The sequence below is a fragment of the Schistocerca gregaria genome, chromosome 1 (genome assembly GCF_023897955.1).
Source record: "Schistocerca gregaria isolate iqSchGreg1 chromosome 1, iqSchGreg1.2, whole genome shotgun sequence".
NCBI lineage: Eukaryota > Metazoa > Arthropoda > Insecta > Orthoptera > Acrididae > Schistocerca > Schistocerca gregaria.
This window is the reverse complement of record NC_064920.1, coordinates 608,253,065-608,266,802: the sequence shown is the minus strand read 5'-3', so window position 1 is coordinate 608,266,802 and position 13,738 is coordinate 608,253,065. Positions and strand designations below refer to the sequence as shown.

General features: G+C 40.8%; 1 protein-coding gene across 3 annotated transcripts in view; it reads left to right on the top strand.

The window, feature by feature from the left end:
* LOC126358586 (multiple inositol polyphosphate phosphatase 1) overlaps positions 1-13,738 on the top strand; it is a 208,564-nt gene that overhangs the window by 125,593 nt on the left and 69,233 nt on the right. For all 3 annotated transcript variants that reach the window (XM_050007562.1, XM_050007563.1, XM_050007561.1), the window contains 2 exons: positions 5,283-5,408; positions 5,490-5,640. In XM_050007562.1, the coding sequence (XP_049863519.1) occupies positions 5,283-5,408; positions 5,490-5,640 (277 nt within the window). The remainder of the gene's footprint in view (positions 1-5,282; positions 5,409-5,489; positions 5,641-13,738) is intronic.

Genomic DNA, 13,738 nt, shown 5'->3' with positions numbered 1-13,738 from the left:
CATTTTTCCATAAATATAATAATCTATTCAGTTTATTTTGTCTAGATATCACTTCTTTTTGGTGATTTTCTTAAGTTGTTCTCTATTTTATAGTCATATTCAGTTTTCTAAGCAATAAGACTAGTTCTTGATTTTATAGGATAGCTGACAGAATAGTTTAAGATTTCAAAGGAATTTGGTGTAGGAAGACTATTTTGGAAGAAGCACTGAGAACAACTTGGGATTTGACAGTCGCTAGTCCACTTGTTAACTCGGAATGTTACCGTCCCTGGGGGACAGATGACTCCGACTGGGTCCCGTGGATCTGATATTAACTTTTCTTGGGCACTGGCAGATCAGCATTTCTCTTTAAATTTCTCTTGAAAGTCCTCCCAAGAGGAAAAATTCTCATTATTTACTGTTCCCCATTCTGAGGCTTCCCCTAGAAGGTACTCCACTGCAAATTCAATTTTCTGAGAATCTTTCGAATTTTTTGGTTGTGCTTGGTGAAACATTTTTAAGAACTGGATCTCTGGCTTAAATTTAGGGAATTGTCTAGATAACCCTAAATTAGCCCCCCATTGTAAACAGTCACAGCTTCACTAGTTAACACCACATTAGGTGATGTTACCCTTTTTTCTACTTTATCCTGGATAAGCTTGAATTCTCTCCACATGTTGTCTATAATTTTCCTGGTATCACTAGTTCAGAAGACAGAACAGGTGATATGTTTCTGGAGGTTATTCTTTCGGTAACCTTTCAATCTATAATTTCTTCAAACTGGTCCTCCAAACTACTTACATTTATGATATCTCTTATCTACACTCTCTTTCAAAATATTCAATCCCTGCTTTACAGCATTAAACTTAACATTGCACACATTTTCAAAAATCCTAACTTTTCATTAATTTTGGATTCCACATTATTACATCTGACCTCAATGTTAAATTCTAACCTTTTTGATAAATCTTGGAAATTGTCGTTCTATTTCTGACTAAGGTCAGTAAACATTTGATTAACATGACTGGTCAAGAATTAGTCAATTCATTCTTTAAATCAATTTTTAAATTCTCTACTCTACTATTTAAAGCATCAAACTCAGTCTTAAGAGCACCCATCCCTTCGTATAGATTAATAATTTCTTTGCTTTGCGAGTTGACTTTGGCATTTAGCAAATCTAGATTTGTCGCCTGATTATTTAAGAGTTTCACTCTTGGCATTTAGAGTTTCCCTCTGAGCATTAAAAACTTCACTCTGGGTTTAAATCTAATGAGTTTAACGTAAGACTCTGAGCATTTAAAGCTTCACTCTGGGTATTTGAGAATTTATCAAACTTAGAGACGCACTCTGAGCTTTGATTAAATTTACCAACTCACCCCAGTCACATGTTTCTTTGCTAACTCTCATAGCCATAGCTGTTTCTTGAGTGCCTTCAATCCTCAATTTGTTGTATATGCTTTAGTCCTAGTAAGCATTTAAAACTAACTTTAAATACTATAATTACACAATAAAAGTTCACTCAGCAGTAAGTACCACTTCTCACTAAAGTAATGAAGTTTTGTTTCACACTCACCTGGCATAGAAATCTCGTTGCGTAGGTGAGCGGCTGTAGAGGCAGGCCAGCACCAGTGAAGCTGATGCCGGCGGCGTTGGATGTAGGTTGGTTTCCACATCTGCATCCCCACGAGGTGTGTGAGAGCTGTATACTTCCTGCACTAGATCTCTTGGTTGAAGTGTTCTACACGTATTTCTTCTTAGACAAATGCGTCAAAATCTTCTTTCCTGTTTTATAGCTCTGAATTTTCCATGTGTTCACCATTTTACATTCAAATTTTACTTCACTGGATACTTGAAAATATTCCATTGTTCCAGAGTAAGTCCCTTTTTGTGGTACGTTATGTTGCTAGGGCAACACAAAACAACTTCTTCTCTAGTTTTTGACTTAAAATTCCCGTTTTCTCATCTCCTTTCATACAGATCGCCATGTTCTAACATTTTTGACGGCGATTTAAAACAAGAAGTCAATGTACAAACTTCCCACTTCTTTTATACGAAGTGACTTACGTGAGATTCACTGCCGATCTTCTTGCTGGCTAGCTGGGTGCTCGGAAACTCTCTTGACTTTGTCTCCGTAGAATGATGCTAGGTACGGGAATATTTAAACTTCTCTCTCTACTTTTGAAATAAGTAGGTGTGCAAACTTTACTTTTTGTTAACCAATGGTATATTCGAACTCAATACAGAATAAAATTCTTACTTTTCAGATACATGTATGACTTCCACTAAGTTACTCACTCTGTCCAACGACAGAAACAAATTTAATTACATTTATAAAAGAGTTGGTTTAATAACCATGACTCCACTTCACATGAATCAGAAAAAAGGTCTTGCCTTTACCAAGGCTGGATTAAGCATTTTCAAGATTACTTTTTCAACTGTTCTTCTTTCACATAACAATAGTCAGTGACACAATAGCCACAGAGCTGCACGAAAACTCCATGGCAAAGGTACAGTAAGTTGTGCTCAATTTATTTTCTACTTTTGCTCATAATAACAAAAAGATAGATACTGCCTACAGGAAAATTTAAGAGACCTTTGGAGAAAAGAGAACCACTTGTATGAATATCAAGAGCTCAGATGGAAACCCAGTTCTAAGCAAAGAAGGGAAAGCAGAAAGGTGGAAGGAGCATACAGAGGGTTTATACAAGGGCGATGTACACTAGGACAATATTATGGAAATGGAAGAGGATGTAGATGAAGATGAAATGGGAGATATGATACTGCATGAAGAGTTTGACAGAGCACTGAAAGACCTGAGTCGAAACAAGGCCCCCGGAGTAGACAACATTCCATTGGAACTACTGACGGCCTTGGGAGAGCCAGTCCTGACAAAACTCTACCATCTGGTGAGCAAGATGTATGAAACAGGTGAAATACCCTCAGACTTCAAGAAGAATATAATAATTCCTATCCCAAAGAAAGCAGGCGTTGACAGATGTGAAAATTACCGAACTATCAGTTTAATAAGTCATGGCTGTAAAATACTAATGCAAATTCTTTACAGACGAATGGAAAAACTAGTAGAAGCCGACCTTGGGGAAGATCAGTTTGGATTCCGTAGAAATATTGGAACACGTGAGGCAATAATGACCCTACGGCTTATCTTAGAAGGTAGACTAAGGAAAGGCAAACCTACATATCTAGCATTTGTAGACTTAGAGAAAGCTTTTGACAATGTTGACTGGTATACTCTCTTTCAAATTCTGAAGATCGCAGGGGTAAAATATAGGGAGCGAAAGGCTATTTACAATTTGTACAGAAACCAAATGGCAGTTATAAGAGTTGAGGGGCATGAAAGGGAAGCAGTGGTTGGGAAGGGAGTGAGACAGGGTTGTAGCATCTCCCCGATATTATTCAATCTATATCTTGAGCAAGCAGTGAAGGAAACAAAAGAAAAATTCGGAGTAGGTATTAAAATCCATGGAGACGAAATAAAAACTTTGAGGTTCGCCGATGACATTGTAATTCTGTCAGAGACAGCAAAGGACTTGGAAGAGCAGTTGAGTGGAATGGATAGTGTCTTGAAAGGAGGATATAAGATGAACATCAACAAAAGCAAAACGAGGATAATGGAATATAGTCGAATTAAGTCAGGTGATGCTGAGGGTATTAGATTAGGAAATGAAACACTTAAAGTAGTAAAGGAGTTTTGCTATTTGGGGAGCAAAATAACTGATGATGGTCATAGTAGAGAGGATATAAAACGTAGACTGGCGATGGGAAGGAAAGCGTTTCTGAAGAAGAGAAATTTGTTAACATCGAGTATAGATTTAAGTGTCAGGAAGGCGTTTCTGAAAGAATTTGTATGGAGTGTAGCCATGTATGGAAGTGAAACATGGTCGATAAATAGTTTAGACAAGAAGAGAATAGAAGCTTTCGAAATGCGGTGCTACAGAAGAATGCTAAGGTTATATGGGTAGATCACATAGCTAATGAGGAGGTGTTGAATAGGATTGGGGAGAAGAGAAATTTGTGTCACAACTTGACTAGAAGAAGGGATCGGTTGGTAGGACATGTTCTGAGGCATCAAGGGATCACCAATTTAGTATTGGAGGGCAGTGTGGAGGGTAAAAATCGTAGAGGGAGACCAAGAGATGAATACACCAAGCAGATTCAGAAGGAGGTAGGTTGCAGTGGGTACTGGGAGATGAAGAAGCTTGCACAGGATAGAGTAGCATGGAGAGCTGCATCAAACCAGTCTCAGGACTGAAGACCACAACAACAACAAAAATGTTTCTTTCTTCTTGTAATATAATGCAGTCCTGTCCCCCAGGAAGCTGTCATACTAAACCCACATTGCTGCAGTAGTAGTTTGGAGCTAGTTAAATTGGAGTGGGAGTATTATGTTTTACCTTGAAGCAAATGGCATAAATGGCATACTAAGTGACACTAGTGCCAATAAAGGGCTGGAGATGACTGGAAACATGTTGTCTGGTTGGACAAGTCTCGTTTCAAATTGTATAGAGTGGATGGATGTGTACGGGTACAGAGACAACCTCATGAATTCATGTCAGTAGGGACTGCTTAAGCTGTGAAGGCTCTGTAATGGTGTGGGGTGTGTGTAGTTCGAGTGATATAGGACCCCTTATACGTCTAGATACAACTCTAACAGGTGACTCGTATGTAAGCATCCTGTCTGATCACCTGCATCCATTCATATCCATTGTACATTCTGACGGACTGGGGTAATTCCAGCAGGACATTGAACATTGTTGAGCATATCTGGGATGCTTTGCAATATGCTGTTCAGAAGAGATTTCCATCCACTCTTACTCTTTCGGATTTATGGACAGCCCTGGATGATTCATGGTGTCAGTACCCTTCAGCATGACTTCAGACATTAGTCAAGTCCATGTTATGTCATGTTGCAGCACTTCTGCATCCTTGCAGTGCCCCTACATGTTATTAGGCAGGTGTACCAGTTTCTTTGGCTCTTTAGTGTAATTGTGACACTGCTAACAATAGCATTGGACATGTTGGCAGTATGGACACTAAATAAATAAAGTTTGCTTCTCTCCTCAATTTCGCATTTTGTTGTCATCTTTTGATGACAACTGAAACTGAGGTAGTAGAGATACAAATGTTCAAGCAAGCTTTTGGTGAATAACAAAATACGCCAAGACAAAAAGTATTGGTGTTACTGCAAAGTACGAAACTAAAAATCAGTCTACAGTCCAGCAAATAAAAGTGTTCCCATTTGCATTTCTTCCTCATGGTTTATAGTGTTTCTCTTTTTGTTCCAGTTTCAATATACGGCAACTCAGCGAACTGGTGAAAGTGCTCGATATTTTACTATAGGGCTGTTTGAACGGAGTGGCAGTCTGCACGTGTGGTTTCCAGAGCCACTTGCTAAAGATCCAGTGCTGAGGGTACAGTCACAAAGCTTTTCATCAAACAGAGATAGCAAGACAATATTTCTGTAGTTAAAAGTATTATATTTTTTGTTATAGTTTTACAAATTGTGTGATCGTTGGCGTACACAAGTTGATAAAAATCCAGCTACAGTTCTACAGAAAAGGAAATTTGAAAGAGGTCCTGAAATGCTTGCTGCATTGAAGAGGATAACCACACGTTTAGGCCTCAATGGGACAATAGGTGTTGGTAAGTAATGTGTAATTTCTTATTTCTTTCATTAGAATCCCCCACCTTGACCACGCGCCCTCTTCCTCTGCCCTCGGCAACCAAGAATTGGGGCAGTAACAATATTTTTCTGTCAGCTAATGTAGTACATTTTAGTGTTAAATATCAATCTGTCTCTGCTCCAACAAGAAAAAGAAATACTATTTCAAATCAAAGGGGTTTCCAAAGCAGTAGTAGAATTTTGAGGAAAACAATAAAGTGAAGAAAAGCAGAGTATGTGTTGAAACCAACCCCTCCCCACTTTGTCCTGCTACGGGAAAAAAGAATGGGGTACCTTTTGGAGCAGGGGCAGCTAGGACAAAAGGGTCCTGGAGTAAAGGTACTAGGCCTTTAAAACAAATTACAGCTCTGCCAGAACATATTAAAGACGGCCGTAAGATTAGTAATAACGGAGAATATTTCAGCTATGTGGCTTTATCCACTCGCACATCAATCAATAGCTCATATCCAAAACTTCATTTGCTAAAATAATTCATTGGCATATGTTGGCCCTAAACATTAAATTTAAAAAATATCAGAAACAACAACCACTGGGTTACCACTACAGCCCCACAACAGACAGTTTAACAGGGTTTTTACTCAGTACAATTAACCCAGATGTACAATGCCTGTTAATTTTGGTAACAATGTTTTACATTTGCTCACAAGGACACAACTAAGGAGCATACCCCAAGAGTGCCACATTTCTAGCCAAACCTGCACAAGATTCCGCACAACCTGAGTCCTTCAGTGTACAACAGTGCGAATTTTATGAAAAATAGCTGATAAATTCTCCAGGAATGATACTAACCAATAATGTTGCTATTACTCTAGTAATAGTAGTTCACACTCTGCACACCCAAACTTTCAGGTCACAGGCCTAAATGGCTGGCTTCATCCTCGCGAAACAGCACTGTGCTGAGCCCCACTGCTTTCAGTGTTGGTTCACTGACACCCTCCATGAGTCCACAACACTTTTCCACTGTAGCATGTCACGAGCTGTGTACTGGCTTGTCTGCTGTTCCCTGTGCTTTATCCTTCTCCTATTGCAAGTCACTCTCCTCCTCAAAACCCCGTCCTAGTGACCTCGCATGCCCTTTAGTTACACATCCAATGCTGCAATTATTGCTGATGCAAATTAATAGCCAAAGAACTCAGTGACACAAGTCACACGTAACAGGTCAGTATACAGTAATTGATTCTGTTGCACAAGTACTTCGGACAATTTCTTCAGTTGCTTATGTAATACAGTGACCAAAATGTAGAGTGTTGATTAATTGCTGTAAACTGGTTGGCAGAATTGAAAACAAAGGAGAGCTAGGCCAAAGGGTTTCTAGTCCCTTCAATTCCCACATTCTGTTCTGTGTTTAAACATAATGTAACTTTCTGGTTGTTCCAGGCAAATATACCTCAGATGCTAGTAGAATCTGTTATTGGTGGTGTAGTTGTGAGAGCTTTGCAATGTTTTTGTGAGATAATGTAACATAGTTTTCTGCTGACTACAGATAATTGCCATTAACAGTTGAAGTGACTACAGTTCATTACGACTTCTGTGTGCAGCTATGATTGTGGGGATTTTTTTTTCACTCTGTATGTAGTACACTTCATATTATTAAGAATACTGTTTGTTTCATGCTGGTACTGGCAGGACTCGGGCCTAAGTGCTATTCTCTCAAGGTTCTATGATACCTATGTTTTTCTATTCACAGGAACATCCACCATGTTGCATTGGTGAATCGTGAAATACAATAATTTTAGTGCATTATGTAAGAGCTGCTCTCAAGAATCGCTACCTCCTCTCAGAATATCACAGCAAATCTTACCAATAGCTTGCATATCCTTAATAAGTTCTGAAGTGAAGGAGTCTCACAAAATATTGGCATAATCAATGCTATCATATATTAAGATTTTTTCGGCACATAGAAAGTCTTTGCTTTCCTCTGCTGTTGTTGTGGAAATTAAAAGTTGTAATTCATAGTGTGGCTTATTGTTGGCTTCTGATGAATGAAATACCTGATTTATGTAAACCCATCTGTGATAATCCAGGAAGGTAGCAGAATGTGTATTTGCCTACAGTGTTGAAATTTTAAGCTAGTAATGTGTCATGGTTATTTGGTATCATATAATTACATAATAGCTGTTAAAGGTTTGATAATTTGCATAAAATTTGAGATCCCACTGAGTGGAAAACACTGATTTACTTCAACATAACTTTCGTAATCTCAAGTGGGAGACATCCGTTGGTGTACAAGATCATCAGCCCAAATTCATTGAAATAAAAATCAAGTTTTCTTTGTTAAGTAAGACAGTCGATGGCGATGACCTTACTTATTGCTGTTGATACCAAAAACCAGTTGCAAAAACACAGTTTTTAAAATATGAGTTTCGAATAATAGACCAAGATGATGATAGTGTTATTACACCATTGATAAAAATTAAGGTTAAATACTCTAAAAATAAATACAAGTAAATTTGCACACAAAGCACTAGAGTGGAAGTTCAGCATTTTGCTCACTAACTCTTGCTCGAGCGCATCGCACTCAGGCATGGCGTAAATGAGTATTAATGCTTGGAGCAGGCCAATTATATACTGTGGGGAGCTCAAACGCACGTTCACTGCTCTGTGTGTCTCTAGGCTGGTGTTGCTTCTGACATACTCCACCCACGATTCATTCACATCAAGTTAGTTATGCAGTAGACATGCATTGCTGCAGGATAATGCCTAATAATGACTTAATTATGATGCATAAGAGAAAATAGCTTGTTTTAAACAATAAGAAAATTTGGAAATAGTTTAAAGTTTCATAGGAAAACTAAGTAATTATCAACTTCTGTAATCGTGGTCAATATCAGGATGAAAAATCACGTTGCTGTTTATTATAACACCACCTGCTTTATTGATTCAGAGTTACCTGTAATGAAATTGTGCTGTCTAAGAAATCAGATTCTAACAGGAACAAAATTGCTTCCTTACACTTCTCTGTTAGTGTTGTAATTAAAATGAATTGTCAAGTCTGCTTTGTCTGTCTGACATAAAGTTTCCTGCGGACTGAAATATCTTTTGCTGGCCACATTTGATGCTGGAACACAAAACATTCTTCTTGCTAAATTAGAGACTTTGGGAAATTGCCTGGCCTAGTGTATGGGGACTAGACTATCAAGAGGCACAGTGTTGGGCAGCTGTGAGGCTGGGAAGTGGATGTGTGTGTATGTGTGTGTGTGTGTGTGGGGGGGGGGGGGGGGGGGGGGGGGATGTGGAGCGAAAAAGGAAAGGAGCAGAGAAGGGGAAAGACAGGTGGGTACATTAGCAGAGGGCAGCACGAGAGGGTGAGAGGGTGGGAGACTAGAATAGGGAGGAGGTGATAGGACAGAGGGGTTGGCAACTGTTTGCTGGAGGATGTGTGGACGGTAGGTTACTGTAGGTAGAGGCTGGGATAATTTCATTAGTGAAAAATGTGTTGCAAGGATAACTCCCATCCGTGCAGTTCAGAGAAGCTTGTGGTGTAGGGGAGGATCCAGATTGCTCATGTAGTGAAGCAGCCATTGAAATGAAGTGTGTTATGTTCAGCTGCATGTTGTGCCCCAAGGTGGGGTACTTTTGCAGTTTGGCGATGGCCAATCATCCTGGATCATCCTGGTGAACATTTTGGTGGTAGTCATACCATTATAGAAAGCTGTGCAATGATTGCAGCAGAACTGGCATGTGACATGCTGTTTTCACAGGTGGCCTGGCCTCTGATGGGGTAGGACAAGCCTGTGACAGGACTGGGGTAGGAGGTACAGGGTGGATGGATTGGGCAGGTCTTGCACCTTGGTCTGCTGCAGGAGTCATGAACCAGGATGTAGTGTAGGAGGGTGGGCAACAGAACACCACTTTAGGAGGGGTGGAAGGATATTGGGTAGTATGTCCCTCCGTCCATGGCACAATAATCAGTAATCAAAGCCTTGACGAAGGATGTGGTTCAGTTGTTCCAATCCAGGTTGGTATTTGGGGATGAATGGGACGCTCCTTTATAGCTGATTCTTTTACACCGTCTATTCAACAGTTCCATCCCCTCTGTCCTATCATCTCCTCCCTATTCTCATTTTCCATCCTCTTTGCACGCCTTCTTCTGCCAATACGCCTGCCCGTCTCTCCTTCTCCCCTGCCCTCTTCATTTTCATTCCCCCCACACCCCTCCCCACCACACTGTCGCTCAATGTCCCAACACTCAGCCTCGTCTTGTGACACTACACCTGTTGACAGTCTACTCCTTACAGGCTCTGACAGACAGTGATCTCCTCTCACCTCACCAGTATTATGCTATACCTTCCCTTTCCCTACCCCTTCCAGATTGCTGCTTCAGTTATACGTAACAGTTGCATTCTGGTCTGAGCTGCAGGAGATAGTGGTCATGTATGCCTGAGGTGTACTTTCCTTTGTGAATGAATGTGTGTGCACGCTTCCTTTTCTGATGAAGGCTTTGGCTGAAAGCTAATATGTAAGTGTCTTTTCATTTATCTACAACTGAACGTGTCATCTTTACAGCGAGCAGCGATTTATCTTACATTGTTGGTATTCCAACTTCGAGTTTCCATTGTTTAAACGGAATTTTAGAATGCTTCTTGCCTTGAAGCACTTCCGTTACAGCTTTAAATGGCTCTAAAAATGCCACAAGTTCTTTTGCAGTATTGTTATCATTACCAGTAGGATTTTCTGCTCAAGTATTTCTGCAATTTTATCATACTGTCTAACTACACACTGTAACAGTTGAAATAAGCTCTTCCATCCAGCCAGTGTCTCTTGCTTCAAGCTTTTTCTATATTGAACTCGTGTCACTGTTTATTCCTATTGGACATTAATGAAATTTTCAGAATAAAAGCAGCTTTGGTTCCGAAGTTATTCAATATCAGTGATGCATTTCACCCTTTTGGTGCATCATCAGATTGTCTATAAAAACAAGAAACCCATCAGTTAGAAACAAATAGAGGAAGGGGCATAATCCTATCTTGTATGACTAAATGTATAAAATGAACTAAAAGCAACAGAAATATACCTAAAAGTAGCTGGATATGTACCCCATCCACCATAAAGCTATATAAAATGAAAAATGGATGCAACAGTAACTGGATATGTTATCCATTCAACATAAAAACATATGAAATGCAAAGTGGACTTAGTTAAAAGAAAAGAAAATAACACCAATGTACTATCAGGAAGGTGGCAGAAAAATTTCAATGACTTATCACATGTTCCCTTCAGCACACCAGCTGACTCCACAAAAGCAGTTCAAAATGGGGCCATGCTTACAAAATAAATACAGTATGAACCACACTCATCAGTGTCCATTTGGTGCATGCACAAATATTACTGTGACAGATCAGCATGTAAATATCGCATATAGTGTAGCCAGAGGTGCCCAGGTGGTATGTATGACCAAGTAAGGCATATTTATAAAATATAAAAATTTCCACAAATAAATTGCAGTGCATATATGCAAACGTAGATTATCTAATACACTTCAAAATAAAATTTTTATAGTGGCGATCATCATTCACTGGTTTGAAAAATACACACACACACACACACACACACACACACACACACACACACACAGACATGATCACAGTCTCCAGGTGCTGAGGCCAGACCAGACTGAGAGCAGCCATGGATGATTGGAGAAGCAACTGGGTGGTGTGGATAAGGAGGAGGCTGGGGTGGGGAAGGGAGGAATAGTGGCGTAGGGATGGGGGACGATAAAGTGCCGCTTGTGGGTGCATACAGGAACGAGGTGGAGAGAGAGTGTGGCAGCAAGATGGAGTTGGGAGGTTAGACAGAGGGCATAGGAAGGGATAAGTAAAAAGACTGTGGTATGTTGGTGGAATAACAGGCTGTGTAATGCTGGAATGGGAGCTGGGAAGGGGCTACATGGGTAAGGCCAAAAACTGACAAATGTTGAGGCCAGGAGGGTTACGGGAATGTAGGATATATTGCAGGGAGAGTTCCTACGTGCGCAATTCAGGAAAGCTAGTGTTGGTGGGGAGGATCTAGATAGCACAGCTGTGAAGTGGTCATTGAAATTAAGAATGTTGTGTTGGGTGGCATTCTCAGCAACTAAGTGGTCCAGCTGTTTCTTGGCCACAGTTTGTCGGGCGCCATTAATGCCACAGTTTGCCAGTCGCCATTAATGCGGACAGAAAGCTTGTTGTTTGTCATGTCCACATAGAACACAGCAGAGTGAATGCAGCTTAGCTTGTAGATCACATACTGGTTTCATAGGTAGTGCTGCTTTTGAAGGGTGATGGGATAAGTGATGCTTGTGACTGGACTGGAGTAGGTGGCGGTGGATAGTGGGTAGAACATTCCATATTTCAGGGCCTGACAACAGGTAGTTGAAACCGTGGTGGAGAATGTGATTCAGTTGCTCCAGCCCTGGGTGGTACTGAGTCATGAGAGAAATGTTCTTCTGTAGCTGGACAATGAGATTGTGGGAGGTGGTAGATGACTGGGGAGATAAGACACAGGATACCTGTTTTTGTACAAGGGTGGATGGGTAATTATTGTCTGTGAAGGTCTCAGTGAGACTCTTGGTATATTTTGAGAGGGACCACTTGTCATTACATATGTGCTGGCCTTATAAGGCTAGACTGTATGGAATGGACTTCTCGATATGAAGTGGGTGGCAGCTGTCGAAGTGGGGTATTGCTGGTGCGCAGCAAGTTGGATATGGATGGAGGTACTGAAGTAGCCACCTTTGAGGTGGATGTTGACATCAAGGAAGATGGCTTCTTGGGTTGAGTAGGACTAGGTGAATCATATGGGGGAAAAGGTGTGGAGGAATCTGGATAGGATGTCCTCACCTTTGATCCATATCATGAAGATATCATCAGGAAATAAGAACTGGGTGAGCGGTATGGGATTCTGGGTGTTTAGGAAGGATTCCCCAAGAGTAGGTAGGCATAGAGTAGTACTGTTTGGATGCCCATACCCATAGTCTGGATTTGTTTATAGGTGGTACCTTCAAAGGAGAAGTAACTGTGGGTGAGGATGTAGTTAGTTGTGGCAACTATGAAGGAGGCTGTAGATGTTGAATCAGTCCGGTGTTGGGAAAGGTATTGTTCAATAATGGTGAGGCCATGGGCATTATGGATGTTGGTGTAAAAGGAGGTGACATCAATAGTAACAAGCACGGCACCATGTAAAGGAACAGGAACAGAAGAGAGTCGGTGAAGGAAGTTATTGGTATCTTTTACATTGGAGAGTAGGTCGTGGGTAATAGGCCGAAGGTGTTCTCTCAGTGGGGACGTGATAACAGGTCACAATAGGGCATCTGGGTGGTTGAGTTTATGGAATTTAGGAAGCATGTAGAAAGTACGAGTGTGGGGAGTGGTAGGGGTGAGGAGCGAGATGGACTCTGGAGAGAGATTCTCAATGGGCCTAAGGATTTGAGGAGAGACCGGAGACTACTAGGTTTCTGGAATGGGGTCACTGTGGCAGGATTTGTAGTTAGATGAATCTGACAGCCGGCAGAGTCCTTCTGCCAAGTCATCCTTGTCGTTTCAAAACAGCAGTGGTGGAGCCTTTGTCAGAAGGTAGGATTATAAAATTGGGCTTAGTTTTTATGTGGTGGATTGCAGTTCTTTCTGTGGATGTAGGGTTAGTTTGCATGTTGAGGGATTAGGGGAATAATGACGAGGCAAGGTTTGAGGTTAAGAAATTCTGGGAAGTTAAAAGGGAGTGATTTTGGGGCAGTGGGGTGGATCACATTTGGATGGTGGAGTACTTCATTATGGAAGGAGGGGTGATACCCAGAGTTGGTTTGATGTTAATCTATTTGCGGTAGGGGGTGGGGAAGGATTCTATGAGCCGAGCAACAATGCAGGAACAGTAAGTAGGACTGGGTTCTGGCTACGGGTAAGCGAACTTTTCTGTATTGACGCAGGAAAAACCATGAAAAGGATGAAACAGATTAAGTATGGGGAAATGATGAAATCTGAGGGAGTAATCCAACAGTAGAAGGCGAAAACCAAGTGAAATAGGTGTGAAAACACAATGAGATCAAAGAAAAAATAAATAAGAAGATTGCAATGTGGATTGAAA